At 45.4% G+C, this 22433-nt stretch overlaps 1 protein-coding gene across 1 annotated transcript in view; it reads left to right on the top strand.

Moving 5' to 3' along the window:
* Positions 1-8406: 8406 nt before the first annotated feature.
* Positions 8407-22433, top strand: part of LOC106816758 (acetyl-coenzyme A synthetase, cytoplasmic-like) — a 26966-nt gene continuing 12939 nt past the window's right edge. Inside the window, exon 1 of the mRNA XM_014821380.1 lies at positions 8407-8509. Coding sequence (XP_014676866.1) covers positions 8407-8509 — 103 coding nt within the window. The remainder of the gene's footprint in view (positions 8510-22433) is intronic.

The following is a 22433-nucleotide window of genomic DNA, read 5'->3' as shown; positions in this document are numbered from 1 at the left end:
GCCAAACAACCCGGTAAATATACAGCGCAGGTCCAATGAAATTCTTAGTTTTCCAAACCAGGTCCTTCGGCACTAGTAATAACTAGTAACTGTAAAGTACCTATGGCCATATATAGATAAGCTACATAGCATTTTGGGCATTTAAAATGTTGCATTATTAGAAATTTGAAGTAAATGAAACCTGTGTCTGTGTAATATCTACAAATAACAATGAAATCCGTACATAAAGGCTATGCGTTCACACGTAACACGGCTTAGCGAGATAAACCGTACTATTGTGCTAAGTCCGGTGAAAACGCGTTACACGAGATCGAGGCTAGTTAGCGAGCGTATAAAATAGACTGGTACCGGTCCGACAGTTCCACACGCTACCGTCAAATACGTCGTGCAGCGAACGGGTAGGTCAGTCTAGGTAGAGCCGCTAACAGTTCGCAATTCACACGAACAAGCGTTCACAAGCGCGAACAACAGCGAACAATCGTTCACAGACGAACAATCAATACGCGGCAGGCCCCGAATAAGCGACGAGCAGGGTAAGGCAATTTTGGGGGCATTGAGAAATGCCTTGAATTTCTCTAAAATGATGGGCAAGCCGAGCAATTTAAAAGGCACAAAGGCAACTCTCACAATTTGAGAAGGCACCACAGGCCATCTGGTAGGAAAAGCTTGTGTCAATAGTATGAATTCTAACTAAAAATTGCTCCTAAATTTACTGGGCCACGTAGGCAAGCTACACACCGTACAGACAACTGGCCATTCTTGCGCAGAGCGCGTTTCCCGCGCTAAGTAAAATCGGCACCGGGCCGAGTCGCGGGCGGCAGCATTTAAATATCGTGTTCCTACCAAACGCTAACACAGGTGTCACATTTAATCGATCGTCTACTGCAGCGGTTGGCAGCAATACCACGCTTATTCTGTTTTTACCGCCGGTAGACGGTATCCGCCTCACGCTCTGCTAGAGAATGTACACTGCTCTGCGACAAACAGGCGCCGCAAACGCAGTCTAGGCCAGAGGCAGAGGGCACCGACGCATTACAGAAAAGGCAAGGCAGGTCACTGGCCGTCGGTCGGTGGCTTTCAGGGGCAGTACGGCGATTGATAGGCACCGCCGGCAATGGCCGTCGATCCGTCGGTTAATTCGAAGCCGATACCGGCGCGACGGGTGCCGAATATACGCGCTTAGTTGGCGCGAATATGATTCCGCACGCGTAGCAAGCTGGAGGCATTCGCGCGCAAGCAAGCCGTGGCTAAGCAGCCGCGTAATTAGCGGTGAACGCAACTTTTCTCCTCGTGTGACGCAGCTATGTTTCCCACTATGCGTGCAGCAGGCAAAGTGTATCATTCGCACCAGAGATATGTTGCTCTTCGACATACACTGCTGAGTGGAAAGCAGGAAGAGAGTTGCTTGCAGAGGGAGCAATAGAAAATGCAATATCACCAGCTCAACAATACTAACTACCAGTTTGTGCGTTTATTTCATTATTTAGCTTTAAAAATGGCAAACAAGATATACTCATTTGAGTCACACATAAATAGCATGGGCCAAGACCTCAAAAAAAGGGGTTTTGTAGATATAAGAGGGACCAGTGCTATCAATGAGCTTTTTGGATATACTGCATAACGAAGTTATTATATCAATGATAGCAAGCTCGTATGAGAGCTTCTGCACGAAATCCACGTGATCAAATGACGTCAATCTGAAATTGCATGAGACTGCCGAAAGCTTACAATGCCAATGGTCAAATTATATAACGAATAACAATTCATTTAACCGAAAAAAGTGTTTTGAGCGTAATCATATCAGAGAGGTCAATAGGTTCATATAAAAAGTAACAAAACATTAAAAATTTCAATTCCTTGTTTGTCAATAGCAACCTGACATGCTCCCGAAAATCAGCACTAAACTAATATCTGGTACCATAGAGTAAACGTTTCGTTCAAAATCCGGATAGAACAGCCATACAACATTGGCCTAAACAGGTCAATGCTTACTTTGCAAGACCATCCAAGCACATTTAGCATAATGCATAAGCTAACGATAATAGTTTACAGGCTCCGCTTAAATTATTCAGCTAATTATATAAACTCTCGATCCTCGTTGGCCTGTCCCTGCGTCTACAAAGCCATTGTAGAACTTGCCTCAATTGGAGACTGGCCTGGTGTCCGAAGGTTTTCAAAGCATCATCTCGCTGATATAATAAAGAAAGAGCTCATGTACATATTGTCAAAACAGTGGGATTAATGCAGTTGCCATGAGCAACCATGATTTAACACATATATAATAATTAAGTACCCGTTTCTTTCTTTTGTTCGAAACAAGAAGCAAATAAGAACTATAAGCGCATCCGGTGTATAGATACAGTTTTTCTCAAAAACAACAGCACGTGGAAAGTTATTTGCATATTTGAACTGTTGCAAGACCCTTACCTAGAGCGAATCATCATACTCAGATACAACAATCACGTCGTCATCTTTGTCCTTGTACATTCCTGGGCCGACACAGGTTCGGCATCGCATGCCGTTAGTAAGACAGGACACGATGGAAGTCTGAGGACCTCTGCACTAGCCACGATAGCCGCTTCAGTAAACTGCTTTTGGAGGCGCGGACTGCCCATCCAATCCAGTCGGACGACCAATTTGCCATTCCTCCTGCCCCACCAACAGATCCTACCTGGTGATGGTATTCTGGACATCTGCAGACTCCGTCTCCATAGAGACAGTCTCATATGCGATCGCCTAGAGAGTGTTTGCAAAAGGGTGTCATGGCAGAGGGCAGGCCGTATTAAGTCGAACGTCTCCTTCTTCAGGCTGAACGACTAGCCGCATTCATTGACGTCGGCTTTCCCGGCAGTTTCACAATACATCTCGGCAAGTAACTTCTGAAGACCCAGGGACAACTCATCTGACACACACCAGTCCCTGCCAAGTTGCTGGAACACTCGCTGGAACTGATCACCTGGCTACCTGGCCTGACTCTGCGTTGCTGCCACTTACGCTGCTACCTTACCCCCGCCCGCAAAGGCGCTGACAGTGTCGCAATCCAGTGAACGCATGTAGGCCTGGAAGGGATCTAACATACAACTGATCCTCATGCTCTCTACTATTTTGTCGACATCTAATGTACTATTTACTCGTAGATGCCACTCCACTTTATGAACATCGGGTTGATATAAGCTAGCTTGATGCCAAGCAAAGCAACCAAAACATCCGTTGTCTTCGGATACCACGACGACTGCAGCAAGCTAGATGATTTGCGGCCATGGGCTGCATGTAAGAGAATTCGGGATCATCGTCCTCCTATAACTGATTCAGCTCGCCTGGCATACTTTCAATCCGGCCAGCAACGATATAACTGGTAGCCAAGTATATCCACACGATTACGGACAAGTGTTTTCCCCGTTAGCCTCTCTACGTACTTGTCTTTCTTCCATTTGCTTGTTACAACACCTATGAAAGCTTGCTGTCTTTGAGCTAACAGGAATCTCTCCACTGTTTTACCGTTGTGCTGGTTTGAATGTTCGCGGAATTCGCTCCCTGACCCTTCACCTCTCTTCTCTCCTTTCTGCGTTCTTGATGGATTCTCCGTAGTCATCGAAACCAACGTCGATCCTGTCATCTGAAGCACCTTCGTTTAGCACCATGCAAAGAAGACCTCCTGCAACTTCGGCAAATGACTTCTGGTCACCTTCAACGCTGGACCAGACAATGCGCTGGAGCATTGATTGTTGGAAGTACCCCTATATCCTGGAGGCCTTCTTGGTCATTTCGTACTAAAATGTTTAAAGCCAGTCCAGCTAGCTCTGTCTGCTGAGTTAGTTTGTGAGTGGATCGATGCCTTCCCTATCACTGTCCATGTGTCAGACCGTGTGGACTATATCTACTCTGCATCTACACCAGGTCAATCTGCACAGAAACAGCTCAATGAAGAGTTGAGGCACCCCCGTGTTCTTTGATGCAAATGATCGTGATCTCATTGATGCAGAGGTGGAGAAATACCTCATCCACTTGAAGATTTACCGCCCTCATCTGTACAACCCAGTCACTGGCCAAATTGCCCACTACTGGTGTGAATGTTGCTATTCGATTGTGATTGGAAGAAAGATGGAAAGCAAATACATCGCCAGTCTCCCTGATGGGTTCTACGACCCTACCAAGAAAATGTCTGTTCTCACGAAGCAGGTTAAGAGCAACCAGGCCAGGCCAGTAATAGACGTTGAGAACATGTTTCTCCGGCTATTGATGATTGGTCAGCAGCGGCAGATGGAGCTTGGACCTCTGTTTGCCATGAGCTGTGTGCAGGTGCCTTCATCACTCATTGATGAGCATGGTTGTCTCCGCAAAGGCAACAAGTCAGGGTTGGCAAACGCCGTGTGGGTGGCGTGAGGTCTTGCCATCAGCTCCTGACATTGTCATCGTGGATGTTTCACAGCTGTTCTACCATATTGTGTGGCCACATGGTGGCAGTCCCTAGATCTATCAGATCTGATCGCATCTATTTCAATGCCGTTTAAGTCGCTATCCAGATGGACGCGAAAATCATTGTCTTCGACAAGTACCAAGATGTCTCGGCCAAGGATCATGAGAGAATGCGGCGGGCCGGTGAAGTTATCATCGACTATAATTTAAACTCTCCATTACCAGTTATCTGCCAAAAAGAGCTGCAATCATGAAGAGCAAGAACACACAAGCAGAGGCTGGCAAGCGTGTTGTGTACCTTCAATGTAGGAGAAAATGCAACAATGGCTACTCGGGACGATGGTGTATTTGGTCACGATGAAGCCGACATTACCATGATCTCCTATGTCCTTATGGCTGCTAACTATGGACAAGGCGTGATCCGTGTGATTAGTGATGACACAGATGTGTTAATCTTACTGGTGTTATGGGTGTATTGGGCACCACCGAGGCATGTGGCTGTCACAAAGAACATTTTTCATGCACGTCATACTGAATCTGCTCTGGTAAATCCATACACTAAGAGACGAGATGCTCAGGCTAAAGATGAGAATTGTTGAATAAGGATGTTGAGGGAGAGGATTTTGTGAAGGGTATAGATCATGAGGGTGAAGGCCATGTGGATGTTGAGAATAGTCTTTCTGAATCTGATTACCTGGATGATGAGTGGGAGTAAGCCAATGTTCATGCACTATGCACCATGACTGTGCCTACTGCAGCTAAATAATTTACAACCTACGTGTTAACACGTGTGATTACGTTTCAAATATGGCTTCTTACTGTTTTTCATCGCCAAATATGTCAAATGATATAGGATTATCCATTCCTGTGCATGAATAAACTAAAATGTAATTTAGTTGAAATTTCCATTTATTGTTCATTGCTGAAAAGTACAATTTGACCTTGACTTGACCTTTAGCTTCTGACCCTGACCTTGAACCGAAAAAATAACGTCAAAAGTGGATTCTACGCACATAAAACACCTATAAAAGATATTACAGACCATGGCATTTTAGGTCAAGTGGTTAAAAAGTTAAATTTTGAAGATGGCGTCCAGCGGCCATTTTGGATTTGTGCAAATTACTAGAGTTGCCCAAAGTTGCCATTTGGGCAACCAAGCTGAATTTGTTTTAGGACCCCATATGAGTACAAATCAGCAAAAAAAAACATCATAGGAAAGAATATTTCTAGGTTGGGTATTGAATACATAAGAACGTCAAATCGACTATATATACGATATTTCCGAGCTAAAAATATACAAGAAAGCTACTCTTTCGGGATTGCTATCATGACTTTTTGTAATCACCCTAGGCTAAGCTTCAAATCTATACCACTTCCGGCTGGTCCCTCTGAATGGTACATTTGAGCATGTCTGGCCCATGGACTATAAGGTACATGTTTCACATGCTCAAAATACTTTCTGGGCATTGATACGTGATGGGCAGTTAATATTATTTTTTATTGTTGTGCAGAATGTTACTTACTATAAGCAGGGTTTCTTCTGAGGGAAAATTAGACAAAGGAGGTAATGGCCAGTTTGGGGAAAAAACGCGCATTGTGGATTCAAATACAGGATGTATTGATATACTTATAGGTAGGGTCCCTATATACAGAGAGTTGCGCCAACTCAGGATTTGACGCCATGTTGTTTCCAAATGGATTCACACCGCTGCCGCTTAAGTACAGCGCTGTATGGATACGCTGTACAATGGTCCGTAGTAATTAATTAGACTAATCATGCTTCAATAAACTCAAAATTTGCAGAGATTATAGCTAAGACATGTGTCTATATGTATCTATATTTCTACAAATGTAACTCAAATCGTTCGCGCCATATGATAGTTTAATTGTACACTTTATTACCGCCCATAACCGTGCGTATATTAACCTGTGCGATACCGCGCGTAGATACATGCTAATTAATTAAACCACTCGCGCTTCAATAAACTCAAGAATCACAGAGATCATAGATAACACATGTGTTTATATGTATCTAGATTTCTAGAAATGTAACTCAAATCGTTCGCGCCATATGATAGCTTAATTGTACACTTTCTTAGTGTAAACACAGCAGCCAGTCATTTTGGAAGAATAATGACAACTGTAATTCACAAGATAAATGCGTTCCACTCTCCACTCGCTCACAGCTGTAGCATGTGTTTTGCAGTTCTAGAAATCTAGGTACACGTAGACACATGTCTTAGCTATAATCTCTGTAACTTTTGAGTTTATTGAAGCACGATTAGTCTAATTAATTACTACGGACCATTGTACAGCGTATCCATACAGCGCTGTACTTAAGCGGCAGCGGTGTGGATCCATTTGGAAACAACATGCCGTCCAGCGATCACGTGACCGATTTTTTCCGACTTGTCATGGCGCAACTCTCTGTATACAGGGACCCTACTTATAGGTATATAGATACAAGATATACTTATCAGTAAATAAAGGAACATTTTCACAACGGCGATGTTAAATTTGACAATGGCGGTGCGCCACTGTGCCTCCTATGTATAAGAAACCCTGCTAAGTTACTTGATCTGCTACCAAGTAAGTATATATATATACTTATCAGGGAGGGGTCCTCTACATAAACAGCAACCCTGTTAGTTTATTTTTTATTTATTTCTGTTTACTTGAATCTTTTTCCTAATCTTCTTTTGTAGACACGTATACTACTGTTATCAGTTCTTGTTGCACAAGAGATGGTGGGCTTGCACTTTTACAAGTACTTTGTATGTACTCAGTCATATGTGTCCTTCTTTCCTCAGTCATATGTGTCCTTCATTCCTTGTCTGGGATTGAGTCACGTCTTTTGCAATGGCCATTTTTAACTGACAAAAACCATAATGGCAGACGTGCCGTCTCATGATGCAGAATATCATGACATGATGATGAGATATAATGAAGTGCTGACAACACACCCGCTAGAGTAGTCTGTTAATGTTATGCTTCGATTTCCACACGTGTCTGCCTGTTACGAGGAAGTTGTTTGTGATATCATAGTGCAATCACTCAGAGTAGTAGTCACAGCCAACGTACATAGTCCATCAGTACTGTAGTAGGTACTGTACTATGTCGGTAATCATGCATGCAGTGACTGCAATTAGCCTATTTCGAAGGAAAAATGGCAAACAATGCTGCATCTGCCAGGAATAATAGTCGCACGCCTTTTCTTTCTTGCGTCACATACACTATGTGGGAAATTCAGCATGACAGCTAAGCTTTGGTAACTAGCTGACATAATATACCAGTGGTGAGGATGAAAGCCAAAAAAATCAGAACACAGTGACCTGAGTCACCTGACCATAAATTATGTTTAGGTAGTTGTTAATGTATAGTCCATTACATACTTTTGTTCCTCCATTTGCTGTACACCTATTAAAAAGTAATAACATCACACATTTCTATTAATTTTTGAAGGTGGAGTAATTATCAATGTATTTGCTAATAAGTAAGACTTAATTTCCGGTATACCGGACCGTACCCAGGGTTAGTTCCGGCAGTACCCAGGGAGACATAGACCTTATCAGCTAGACTAGTAGTACCTACAGTTTATATACCTACTCTATTTCGCCTGTTATTGTCGATAATTACCTGTAAATACCGCTCAAATGCTCATCTGCAACACACAAGTACACCGCATGCACGCCCTGTGCACAAACAACAAGTTGAACAACAAGAAGAGAGTTCTCATTCTCTTCTTGTTGTCTGTGCACAGGGCATGCGTGCGGTGTACTTGTGTGTTGCCGATGAGCATTTGAGCGGTATTTACAGGTAATTATCGGCAATAATAGGCGAAATAGAGTAGAGAAACATTAAGACTTTGGTAGTAAATACATTTCGTGTTTATTTACGTTTTTTTATTTTATTAAGACGTTCCAAGTGCCTGTGCTACTAATTAACCTAGTAATATGTCTAGATGTAATTTAGGTCTATGAGTGGAAAATTATGTTTTTTAGGGAAGGCAATGATCCTGATGACGATGGATCAATCACATATGGAAACTTGTTCAAAGAAGTGTGCAAGTTTGCAAATGTCCTGAAAAAGTATGGTGAGTTTATTAGCATTCTCCAGTACCGCCAAACAATCCCGGTAAATTATAAGCCAGTCCAATGAAATTCTTAGTTTTCCAGACCATGTCTTCGGCACTAGTAATAACTAGTACTTGTAAAGTACTATGCATATATAGATAAGGCTACATACATTTTTGCATTTTAAAAATGTTGCATATTATTTAATATATTTTGAAGTAAATGAGCCTGTGTCTGTTGTAATATCTATCAAATTAACAGTGGTAAATTCCGTGACATATAAGCTGCGTTCACACGTATACACGGCTTAGCTGATACCGTACTTAGTTGGTGCTAAGTCCGGTTAAAACGCGTTTACACGAGATTCGAGGCTTAGTTAGCGCGGTATAATATAGACTGGTACCGGGTCGACAGTTCCACACGCTACCCTAACGTCGTGCAGCGAACGGGTATAGCAGTCTAGGTTAGAGCACGAAGAAGCTGTGGTGGATGGCAGAGGGAGAATCTCCTTCTCCCTTCTCCGTGCGAGTCCTCCATCCCCCAGCTTATCACAGGCCATCGCACCTTTGCTCGCAACGACAATGACCGAACAGTGCAACATGTCCCATGCAACCCCTCCTCACTTCTCCACAGCTTCAGTTTCTCCTGTTACATCCCCCTACTCCCTGTCACACGACACGGTTACTGTTACGAGCTGCCCTTCCCATCCCGCTGTCCTCCTCAACGCTTCTCAACCTTCTCCCGCACCCTTCCTACGAGACTCTCTCGCACCATGCTATTTATCTTCTTCTATTACTCTATATCACCCTTCTCACCCAGCTTTCCCCAGTAACCGCCGCGTTCCCCTTCCTCATTCTCCCAAACTACCCCTTCTCGCCCCGCTCTTCTACTGGTGTGTGGCCGTACTCTTGCTTCTCCTTCTCCGCCTATCCTCTACTTTTCTCCACTCAGTGAGTGCTTCCATCCCGCTTTCCGTCCTTGCTTACACCAACCAAGCACAGAAATCTCTCACACAGCCCTCCCTACTCTCTCCCGCTCCCCACTGCCCGCCAGAGCTTCTCGCCCTCGCTCCCCTACTCAGCCGCTCCTTCTTTCCCCTCGCATCCTCCTTCTCTGTCGGTCGCATGTCATCAAGTCCCCCCTCCGCGCTCGCTTCTCCACCGCCCCCTGCTTCTCTCCTTCCTCGTCTCTGAATTACTCCATTCCTCCGCACGGGATGGCTAACCCCAATTCCTCTGAATCACTCCTCTCATACTCGCACCCCAGCTAGTTGCCCGCCTCACCTCACTTACGTGGAGTGCGGGTCCTACGCTACTCCCTAGGCCTAACCGGCAACAGCACTCGAGCATACCTCCCATACCTTCTCCCCCTCATCACTATCTCAACGATCTAGCGTCCCATTTTGCTCCCCAGGCCGTTCTCCGGCCTATTCTGTCTTCCGGTACTTATCACTCCACGCAGCTTTTTTCCCCCTCCCTCCTTCTCATCACCCGCGGACCAGGTCTCACTCCCAGCGCCCCCAGCGCGTGTCCACTCCCAGCTACATCTCGGGTTCTAGTCTTGTTTCTGGCCCTGGGACATACAATCCCTTTCCCTCCTCCGTCACACATCGCAGCTTTCTCGCCATGGTTCCATTCTGTCACCGAGCTGATTGCTACGGCGCTTCTGTGCCGATAGGCGCCTTCCTCCTTTCTCCACGCACTTCTCTCCCCTCCTCCGTCTCCACCGTGAGCCTTCTATCTACCGCCCCTCAGCTCCACCACCTTATTCTATCCTTTTTCTCCCCTTTCTCTTTCTCCCCACCTACTATTACTACTCTAAAACTCCTCCTCCCTCCCCCTCCCTTTCCCCCTCCCCTGGCGCGCTTTCACTGCTCCTACTCCGCTAACCGATAAGCGCCCACTGTACCAGAACTATTCAGACGTATCTGCAAACCGGATTGGATCGATCACATTAAAACTGACAGCGCCGGCCCAGCTCGATCGACCCTGGTAGCTAGTCTATTTAGTATATATTTCGCATGTTAAGAACAATCCCTGAATTGTGCGATTTAACGGACCGAGTATAAGGTATACACGACCGTTTAATATTAATTCATTGATTTAAAGAACAATCCCTGATGTGGCCGTTGACTTTAACGAGCATCTACACCGCTAAGCAGTAAAGCAAGTTCTCCCGTACGATTGCGCAAACTTAGCGTGGGCAGGTTCATTTAGACTGCGTCGGTCGCAATTTACAACACTCATCCCTAATTCTTTCGACACGCAGACGGCGCGGCGCTGCTTGCACCGATCGGTTCGATATGTCGAGACAAAGCTGTCTTAATTCTTTCCAGAACAACTCGGCCGTCCGCACACTCCGAATACAAGCCACGTCAGTGTAATCCTCTTTCCGACTGCTATTGAATCCCTTCGCCCCCGCATTTAAAAATTCTCCTCGTCTTCAATTCGGAATTACAAGCACCGCACCCGTCGGTGCGTATAAGTATTTTATATAGCGGAGTAGGTTGTATTCGAAGTATAGCGTCGTGGTTGCGCAAGAAGAATTACACCGGACGTGGTTGTAATTCAGAATATAGCTGACAGAGTAAGGTTCTTGAGAAGAGGATTGGTAAGCGAACGCTGGTAGTAATTGCGGAATTGCCAAGACGTGTCGAAATATGAAATCTCGATGCGTGACGTGTGGTGTAATCAAAAATAAAGACTTGCGGACCACGTGGCAATTCGAGATTCCTTAGAACACGTGTCGGTGGTTGCGTTATGACGGGGTTCTGCTTCCATACACTACAAGCACGCGCGGCGCCGCAGCGACAGCCCGCCGCGTACACCGCAGTGTATTGTTAAAAGCCGTGCCATAGCCCACTCGCATGGCCGCCACCGCTGCAGGACCACGTACACGGCAAGCACGCCACGTTAGCGGCGTCATTCCATACGTACGCGCGCCCTAAGACTTAAGGCGCAACACCTGACAATGTCAGACAGTTAAGCACTGGCTGCCACTGTACCAACACGACTGCAGTACACAAGCCCGACTCGGGCTATCGTTGAGTAATACTACAAGAACCACAAATACCCAACCAATTTGTTGACTAGTGGGTGTGGTGCTGCGACTTTTACGCATGTTAATTATCGTACGGTAGGAAATACACCGCGCCGACCCGACCCCGGCGACTCTAGTTTCCCCGCTCCCCGAGTGGCCCTCCCCCGCTAGTTTCCACCCGCCTCCCCTCCCCTGCCACCCAGCTACCCTTGCCCTCCGCCCCTGTTTGAATTTCATTCCTGGGGAACGAACGCCTGCCTAAACGCATTATCAGATAGTTTACGCAGGGTACCTTCGCGCGTATAAGCACCGGACCCGGTACGCCAGGGTTAGTTCCGGCAGTACAACCAGGGAACTCATAGACGGCTTATCAGATAGAGCTAGTAGTACCCCCTACAGTGTTATAATACCTAAATCTATTTCGCCTGTTATTGTCGCATAATTAGCCTGTAAATTACGCGCTCAACATGCTCATGCTGCAAGCACACATGTAGTACACCGCATCAGGCATCGCCCTGTGGCCACAACAACAAGTTGTTTGAAGCAACAAGAAGAGAGTTCTCATTCTCTCTTGTTGTCTGTGGCACATGGGCATGCGTGCGTGTACATTGTGTGTTTGCCGAGTGAGCATATGAGCGGTATTCTATCAGTAATTATCGGGCATAATAGGCGAATATAGAAGTAGAGAAACATTAAGACTTTGGTATAACACATACATTTCACGTGTTGTATTTATGCGTTTTACTTTATTTTTATTATAGACACGTTCCAAGTGTGGCCTGTGCTAGCTAATTAACCTAGTAATAATGTCTAAGTATGTTAATTTTAGGCTCTAAACTGAGTGAAAATTAATGTTTTATTAGGGAAGGTCAATGATCTGCTTGATGACGATGGATCAATCACATATGGAAACTTGTTCAATAGAAGTGTGGGCAAGTTTGGCAAATGTGCCCTGAAAAAAGTATGGTGAGTTTATTCCAGGCATCATGAGCATTCTCCAGTACCCGCGACACACCAAAGGCAGTTACATCCCGGTAAATTATAAGCCGGCCAGTCCAATGAAAATTCCTTAGTTTTCCAGACCATGTCTTCGCACTAGTAATAACTCGTAACTTGTAAAAGTACTATGCATAACTATAGATAAGGCTACCATACATATTCTTGGCATTTTTAAATAATGGTTGCATATTATTTTAATATTATTTTGAAGTAAATGAGCCTGTGTCTGTTGTCATATCTATCAATTGAACGAGTGGTAAATTCGCGAGTGACCTATAAGCTGCGTTCACCACGTATACACGGCTTAGCTGATTACCACGGTACTTAGTTGGTGTGCTAAAGTCCGGTTAAAAACCGTTAACACGCCGAGATGTCGAGGCTTATGGTTAGCGCGGTATAGAATATAGCCTGGGTACCCGCATCCAGGGTCGAGCAGTTTCCAACACGGGGCCTACGCCTAACGTCGTGCTAGCGAAACGGGTAAGCAGTCTAGGTTAGAGGGCGCTACCCAGTTTCGGCATTCACAGCCGTAACAACTGCGTTCACAATGCGGCGAACAACACGAACAAGTGGCGTTCAGCACGAAACAATCATACGCGGCAGGCCTCGAATTAAGGGGCGACGACACGGGGTAAGGGCAATTTTTTGGGGGCATATGTGAGAAATCTGCCTTGAATTTTCGTCTAAGATGAACGATGGGCCAGCCGAGGCAATTTTAAAAGGCATCAAAACGGCAACCCTGCTACAAATTGTGAGAATGGCACAAGGCCATTGTTATGGAAAGCTCTTGTGTTCATCGTATGAATTCTACTAAAATTCTCTAAATTTACTTGGCACCTTAGCAAGCTACACGAGTACCGTACAGATCACTGGCCTATTCTGCGGCGAACGCGTCGTTTCCCCCGCGCTTGGTAAAAGTGCGGGGGCACTGCCGGGGGGGCACGAGTTCAACCGGGCCGTGCAGGCATTTAATATTCGTGTTCTACCACGGGCAACTAGCGACAGGTGCAGTCTATTTATCTGATCGTGCTACTGCGCGGTTGGGCAAGGCGCACTGTATACCTACTGTTAATTGTTTTTACCGGGCGCCGGGTAAGACTGGGTATCCGGGCGCGGCGCAGGGGGCCTCACCGCGTTGCTGCTAGAGATATGTACATTGCTCTGCGACAACAGTGCGGCCCAGCAAACCGGCAGTCTAGCCTGAAGAGGTCGAGGCACCGACGGCAATTACAGAAAAGCGGCGATAGGCAGGTCACTGCCGTCGGTCGGGTTGGGATTTTCAGGGGCAGCTACGGCGATTGATGAGGGGCACGCTCGGCAATTGCCGTCGATGCCCGACGTCGGTTAATTCGAGCCCCTGATACGCGGCCAGCGTGTGCCGAATATACGTGCGGGCTTAGTTGGCGGCGGATATGATTCCGCGCTTAGCAAGCTGGAGCATTCGGCGGCTAAGCAAGCTGCGTGGCTAAAGGCAAGCCGCCGTATATATTTAGCGTTTGAAACGGCATACTTTTCTCGGCTCGTGTGAATCGGCAGCTAATTGTTTCCGCAGCTATGCGTTGCACAGCATGTGTATCATTATTTCGCACCCAGAGATATTTGTTTTGGCTCTTCCGCATACAGCTGATGAGTGTGGAACCAGCTAGGAGAGTTTGCTTCAGATGGGAGTCAAGTAGAATCAAATATCACCAGCTTCGTCAAACAATACACTAACTATTCCATTTTTAGGCTGTATTTGTCGATTAATTTTAGGCTTGTTAAAATATGGCAAAGCAGGATATACTGCATTTGAGCTCAACACATATAATAGTCCATGAAGGGCGAGCAGAAGACCCAAAAAATAGGGTTTTGTGCCATATGGAGGGACAGTGGCTAATCATGATTTTTGGAATGCTGCAATAAGCTGAAATGTTTTATTATAATCTATGATAAGCAAGCTTTCTATGAGTAGGCCTTTCTGCCGAAGATCACGTGATCAAATGACAGTCATCTGAAATTGGATGATGACTGCCTGAATAGCTTACAAATGCTCAAATGTCCAAATTATAAATCGAATAAACAATTCTATTTTTAAAACGAAAGTTTTTGGGCGTAATGTCGATATGCAGAGAGGTCAATAGGTTCATTTTATAATAAATGTACAGCCAACATTAAAAATTTCATTCTTGTTGTCATAAAGCTAACGCGGGACATGCTCGCATACCATAATCAGCAAACTAAAGCTAATATTTTAGCGTCTAGAGTAACGTTTTCTCGTTTTCAAAATTCGATAGGCAAGAGACAGCCATACACACATTGCTAAAAGGTGCAATCTTTACCTTCTCAAGAACGGCATTCGCAGCACATGTTAGGCATATTCATAAGCTAACGTAATTTAGTTTACAGGCTCCTTAAATTATTCAGGGCTAATTATATAATCGTCTCGATCCTCTGTTTGGGGCCTGTCTCGTTCCTTCAATATGGCCATTTGTAGAACTTGTCCCTCATTGGAGACTTGGCTTGGTGTCCGAGGTTTTGCAAGCATCATCTTCGCTGATATATAAAGAAAGAGTCATGTTATCATAATTTGTCAAACGTGGGATTAATGGGCAGTTGGGGCCATGAGCAACCATTGATTTATACACGATATATAATGAATTAAGTAGGCGGGTTTCTTTTCTTTTTCAAAACAAGACATATGTATACTATAGCCAATCGGTGTTATAAATACAGTTTTTCTCTAAAAAATCAAACACTCAGCACGTGGTAAAGTTACATTTGATTTATTTTAAGCTGTTGGGCAAAAGACTCTTACCTAGAGCTAATCATCATCATCAGATACATACATCATTCGTCGTGCATTTCTTGGTGCCGTTGGTACATTCCTGGGAGGGCCGACACAGGTTCGGGCATCGGCATGGCCGTTAGTAAGGCAGGAACTACGATGGAAGCTTGGGGCTAGGAAACCTACTGCACTAGCACGTCATAGCCGGCTTCAGAAACTGCGTATTTGGAGCCGGCTGCCCATGCGCATACCAGTCGCCCGACGCACGTTTGGGCGCATCTTCCCTGCACGCACAACGCAGATCCTACTGGTGATGGTATTTCTGGACATCTTTTTGCATAGACTTCGCAGTAGCTTCTCGCGTCCTCCATAGAGGCAAGATCTCATAATTGACTCGTAGAGAGTGTTTTGGCAAAGGGTCGTGTCACTCGCCAAGGGGAGCCGGATCTAAGTCGAACACGTCTGCCTTCTTCAGGCGTGAACAGACGGTAGCCGTCGGCAGTTGCTATTGAGCGTCGCTTGTCCGCAGAGTTTCTAAGCAATAGCATCTCGCAAGGTAAAGCTTATGAAGACCGGCGCAGGGACAAACTCGATCTGACCACACCAGCAATCCTGCCCATTGGCTGGAACAGCTCGCTGGAACTCGTCACTGATCTGCGCTACCTAGTAAAGCTGCTTGCGTTGGACTGGCTCACGATTACGCTGGGCCACCCAGAATTGCTTACACCACCGCATGCACCCGCAAAGGCGGCTGACAGTGGTCGGCATCCAGCTGAACCGCATGTAGGCCTGGAGGGATCTACCTACAACTTGGATCCTATGCTCTCTACTAGTTTGTGCGACATCTTAAATGTAGCTTTACTCTGGTGAATGGCGACCCAGCATTTGATGAAACATCTGGGGTTGAATATAAAGCTCTTGACTTGGCCAAGGCAACATGACCCTAATAACATCCGTGTCTCATACGGATACCACGACAGACTGACAGTCAAAGCGGCTACGATGATTTTGCGGGCATGGGCTTGCATGTGATAGAGAATTCGGTAGGTATGCAGCCTCACTGGCTTAACATTGATACTAAGCTCCCCTGCATACTTTCAATTCGCGGGGCAGCAGACTGACTATATACTGGTAGCAAGTATAACTCGGCACACCGTTTAGCGACGAAACAGTGTTTTCCACCCGTAGCCTCCTACGTACTATGTCTTTGTCTTACGTCCATTTGCTTTGTTACAGAACCACATCTAAATGGTAAGGACTTGCTTGTTGCTTTGAGCTAACCACAGGAAAGTCTTCTCGCACTGTATTTAGCCTTGTGGCTCCGGGTTTGAAGATGTTCCGGATTCGCTTCCCGGACCTCTGTCACCTCTGCTCTCCCTTTCTGCGTTCGTTTGATGATTCTTCTGCGGGTAGATACCATCGAGAACCAACGTCGAATCCTGTCACCTTGAAGCACCTTCGTGTAGGGCAGGCCGCATGCAAAGAAGACGCTCACTGGCCAAGAGACTTCGGCAAATGACTTCTGGTCACTACCCTTCCAGCACGCTGGACACCAGGAACATTATCGCTTGGAAGCATTTGATTGGTTGGAAGCCAGGTCACCCTACGTTATCTCCTTGGGAGGCTTTCTTTTGGTCATAATTCGTACTAAAATGTTAAAGGACGCAGTCCAAGCTAGCTCTGTCATGCTGAGTTAGTTTGTGAGTGGAGTCGATCGATTGCCGCTGATCGACTGTCGCATCAGAGTGGTCAGACCGTGTGGGACTGATATCTACTCTGCATCTTGCGTAGGCACGCAGGTCAATCACTGCACCAGAAACAGCTCAATGAATGAGTGAGGCCCCCCCGTGTCTTTGATGCAAATGACTCCGTGATCTCATTCGATGCGAGGTGGAAGAATACCGTGCATCCCCCGCACCTTGAAGATTAACCCGCCGCCTCTCATGCTGCCTCAACCCAGTCATCTGGCCAGAATTGGGGTCCCTCATAGCGTGGTGTGAATGTTGCTCCAGATGTCGATTGTGATACACATGGAAGAAAGATGGAAGCAAAAATACCTCGCGCAAGCTCGCCCTGATGGGTTCTTCTAGCGACCCATACCAGCCAAAATGTCTGTTCACTCCTGCAGAAGCAGTTAAGAGCAACCCAGGCCCTAGGCCACCAGTATGAGACGTTGAGAACATAGTTTTCTTCCGGCTATTGATGATTGTCAGCCAGGCGGCAGATGGTAAGGGCTTGACTCTGTTTTGCCTATGAGCTGTGACATGCACGTGGCCTTCATCCCTCATTGATGAGACGCATGGTTGGTCTCGCGCAAAGGAACAATCAGGGTTGGTCAAGGACGCCTTGGTGTGCGTGAGGTCTCTTGCCATCCAGCAGTCCTGACATTGTCATCGTGGATGTTTCAACAGCTGTTCTACATATCTACGTGTGGCCACATGGTGGCAGTCCGCTCAAGATCTGATCATGCATCTATTCAATGCCGTTTAAGTGGCTATCCCCCAAGATGGTATATGGGCGAAAAAATCGATTGATAGTCTTCGACAAGTACCAAGATGTCTGCGGCCATAGGATCTATGAGAGAATGCGGCGGCGGTGAAGTTATCATCGACTATAATTTAAAAACTCTCCATTACCCAGTTATGCCTGCGCAACAAAGAGGCTGCAAAATGCATGGAGAAAGAGCAAGAAACAACAAAGAGAGGCTCCGGCAAGCGTGTTGTGTACCTTCAATGTAGCAGAGCTTAAAACTGCAACAATGGCTACTCGGGGACGAAATGGTGTATTTGCGTCACTGATACACAGAACGCCCGAGATTACCCATGGCCATCCCTCCTATGTCCTTGATGGCTGCTAAACGTATAGACAAGGCGTGATCCGTGGTGATTAGTGATCAGACAACAGATTGTGTTAATCTAACTGGTGTTATGGGCTGTATTGGCACCCACCGGAAGCATGTGTGCTGTCCCAACAAGAGAACATTTTCATTGCAGCCCGTCCCATACTGAATCTGCTCTGGTACAATCCATACACTAAGTAGACCCGAGATGCTCAGGCTAAGATGAGAATTGTTTAGAATAAAGGATGTCCATGAGGGAGAGGATTTTGTGAAGGGGTGATCAGATCGATGCAGGGTGAAGGCCCCATGTGGATGTTTGAGAATAGTCTTTCTGAATCTCGATTACCTGGATGATTGAGTGGGAGTAAGGCCACATGTTCATGCCCTATGCAGTGCATGACCTTGGTGCCTTCTGCAGCTAAAATAATTTACAACCTACGTGTTAACACTACCAGGTCCAGGTCGGATGGACAACCAAATCAGCCGACCACTGTGTTTAGTGGCAGATCACGGACGTGTGATTACGTTTCAAATATGGCTCTTATGTTTTTCATCTGCCAAATATGTCCAAATGAATATAGGATTATGCCCATTCCCTGTGGCGATGATTAAACTAAGAATGTAATTAGTTGAAATTTCCATTTATGTGGTTGCGATTGCTGAAACAGTACAATTTCACAGACCTTGACTTGACGCTTGTAGCTTCTGACTCCTAAAGGCTGACCTTGACCGAAAAAATAAACGCGTCACCAATAGTGGATTCTAACGCACATATGAAACACCCTATAAAAGTATGTATTGGACACCATCCAACTTTTAGGTCAAGTGGTTAAAACGTTTTAAATTTTGCAGATGGCGTGATCCAGCGGGCCCCGAATTTTGGGATTTGTGGGGCAAATTACTAAGAGTATGCCCCAAGTGCCATTTGGTGCAACCAAGCTGAAATTTGTTTTAGGACCCCATATGAAGTACAATCAAGTCAACAAATAAAAAACATCATAGGAAAGAATATTTCTAGCGTTGGGGTATTGAATACATAAGAACCGTCAAAGTCGACCTATATAGTACCCGGATATTTCCGAGCTAAAAAAATATACAAGAAATGCTACTCTTTCGGGATTGCTAGTCATGCACCATTTTTGTAATCAACGTCCTAAGGCTAAGCTATCAAATTTATACGCTACTTCCGGCTGTCCTCTGAATGGTACAAGGTTGAGGCCTGTCTGGCAACACTGGACTATAAAGGTACATTGTTCAGTCATGCTCAATAACTTTCTGGGCGATTGATACGTGATGGGCAGTTAATTATTTTTTATTGTTGTGGGCAGAAATGTATACTGTACTATAAGCAGGGTTTGTCTTCTGAAGGGAAAAATTGAGAGCAAAGGAGGTAAGTAGCGGCCAGTTTGGGGAAGAAAACAGCGCATTGTGGATCCACTCAAATACAGGTATGTAATTGGATATATTTAGTAGTGTAGGGTCCTCTAATAATAGCAGAGAGTTGCGCCGAACTCCAGGATTGACGCCGATAAGTTGTTTCCAAAATGGATTCACACGCGCTGCCACCGCCTTCATAGGTACAGCGTGTGATGGATAGCTGTACAATGGTCCCGTAGTACATTAATTAAGACGTAATCATGCTTAAATAAAGCTCAAAATTTGCAGGAGATTATAGCTAAGACATGTGTAACTATATGTATCTAATATTTCTAACCAAATGTAAGCTCAAATCGTTCGCGAGCCAGCCATAATGATAGTATTAAAATTGTACACTTTATTTACACTCAGCCCCCCGCGCCATCAGCGAAGTGTGCGTAGTAACTTAAGCCTGCGTGGGGCGATACCGTGCCCGCGCGTAGATACAGTGCTAATTAATTAAAGCCACTCACGCGCCTTTACAAATAAACTCAAGATCCACAGCGATCACTGAGATAAGCCCACTATGTGTTTATATGTATCTAACAGATTTCTAGACCACCATGTAACTGCAGATCGTTTCGCGCCGGACGCATTACCTGAAGCTCCCAAACTCAGTAATGTCACACTGCACCCTCACGCAAGGCAAACAGATTTGTCGACGAATATGATTAGGCTTAATTGCTAACCACTTTTTCTTAAGTGTAAACACAAGCACCCAGTCATTTTGGAAGAATAATGAGCAACCTGTAATTCACACAAAATAAGATGACGTTTCCACTCTCCACATCGCGTCAGCAGCTGTAAACATGTGTTATTGCCCCCGTTCTAGAAATCTAGGTAGCACCCACCGTAGACATGTCTTAGAACTATAATCTTTCCTGTATACTTTTGAGTTTAATTGAAGGCTCGATTAGTGTTCCCTAATTAATTAGGCTACGGACCATTGTACAGCGTATGCCATACAGCGCTGTACTTAAGCGGCAGCGTGTGGATGCCATTTGGAAACAAATGCCGTCGCCAGGGCCGATCACCAGTGAGCCCCTGCGATTTTTTTTCGGCGACTTGTCATCGCGCGCAACTGCTCTGTATACAGGGACCGTCCTACTTATAAAGGTAGTATAGATACTAGAAGATATACTTTATGCAGTAAATAGAAGAGAACATTTTCACACACGGGCGATTTGTTAAAGTTTTGACCCATAGGGCGGTGCGCCCAGGCTGTGCGTCGCTATGTATAGAGAAACCGCTGGCTAAGTTACTTGATGCTGGCTACGCGAAGTAAGTATTATATATATACTTATCAGGGAGGGGTCCTCTACATCAAACAGCACCTCCTGTTAACGTTTTTATTTTTTATATTATTTTGCTCCTTAACTTGAATCTTTTTCGCTAATCTTCTCTTTTAGACACGTATACTCACAGGGGGAAGGGGGGGGGGGGACGAGGCCAGCAGGGGGGGGGGAGGGTGTTATCAGTTCTTGTTGGGCACAAGAGATGGTGGGCTTTGCCACTTTTAACCAAGTACCTTTGTATGTATTCTCAGTCATATGTGTCCTTCTTTCCTCAGTCAATATGTGTCCTTCATTCCTTGTGCGCTGGGATTGGGGAGTCGACGTCTTTTGGGCAAATGGGCCATTTTTAAGCCTGACAAAGAACCATAATGGCTAAGACGTGCGTCTCATGATGCAGAATAATCATGACATATGTGATGAGATAATAATGAAGTGCTGACAACACACCGGACCGCTAGAGTAGTCTGTTAATGTTATGCCTTCGATTTTGCCATATATCAGCGTGTCTGCGCTGTTTACGAGGAAGTTGTTTGTGATATCATAGTGCTAATCACTCAGAGTAGTAGTCCACAGGGCCAACGTCCCATAGTCGCATCAGGGTACCTGTAGTAGGTACTGGTACTAATGTTCGGTCATCATGCATGGGCAGTGCCTGCAATTAGGCGCTAACACATTTGAAGGAAAAACATGCAAACAATGCTGCATCTGGCCAGGAACTAATAGTCGCACGCCTTTTCTTTCTGCGGTCAGCATAACACTATGTGGGAATTCAGCATGACAGCTTAAGGCTTTGGTATACTAGCTGATACATAATATACGGCAGTGGTGAGGTATGAAAGCCAACAGAAAATCAAGAACAACAGTGACCTGAGTCACCTGACCAATAAATTATGTTTAGGTAGTTGTTAATGGGTAATAGGTCCATTACATAGCTTTTGGTTGCCTCCATTTGCTGTCACAATATTAAAAGCTAATTAACAGTCACACATTTCTATTAATTTTTGAAGGTGGAGTAAAGTTATCAATGTATTTGCTAATAAGTAAGACTTAATTCTACTGTAGGTTTTAAATGTTCGATTTATTTTAGGGCAACATTGTTTTGACAGACGCAAAGGTCATCCAACCCCGAGCTTTAAGGTGATGCCTTTATTCATACAATTGGGCATACATGTTCCTGCATGGCAGCAAAGACAAAATTAATGTTTGGCCATTGCACCCCAACACAGTGAATATCATCCGAATAATTGTGATACTATTTAGCATTCAAAACCTGTATATAAGCGTCAGCCTAAAGGCACCCCCAAAACTTTTCTTTATGGTCAGGTGTCTATTCGATAGAAGTAGATTTAATGTATTACTGCCACTCAACGGAATCGCCAAGCGTCCTTTATAGACAAGGGTTATCGGCATTCCTATAAGGGCGGTAGCCGCTATCCTAGGTTGGATTGTATGTATAGCAGGGGCGTAAATCCGTACCAAGGAGTGGGGGGGGGATGAATTGATGCGAAAGGGGGGGTCGGGGGCGCCTCTCCAGAAAAAAAATTTTTTAAAATGTAGACCCCTCAGATGCGTTTTCTCGCGGCGAGGCAAGG

The sequence above is a fragment of the Priapulus caudatus genome, unplaced genomic scaffold (genome assembly GCF_000485595.1).
Source record: "Priapulus caudatus unplaced genomic scaffold, Priapulus_caudatus-5.0.1 Scaffold1478, whole genome shotgun sequence".
In the NCBI taxonomy this organism is placed as follows: Eukaryota; Metazoa; Priapulida; class Priapulimorpha; order Priapulimorphida; family Priapulidae; genus Priapulus; species Priapulus caudatus.
The sequence above is the reverse complement of the archived record's forward strand: the minus strand, read 5'-3'. Positions and strand labels throughout refer to the sequence as shown.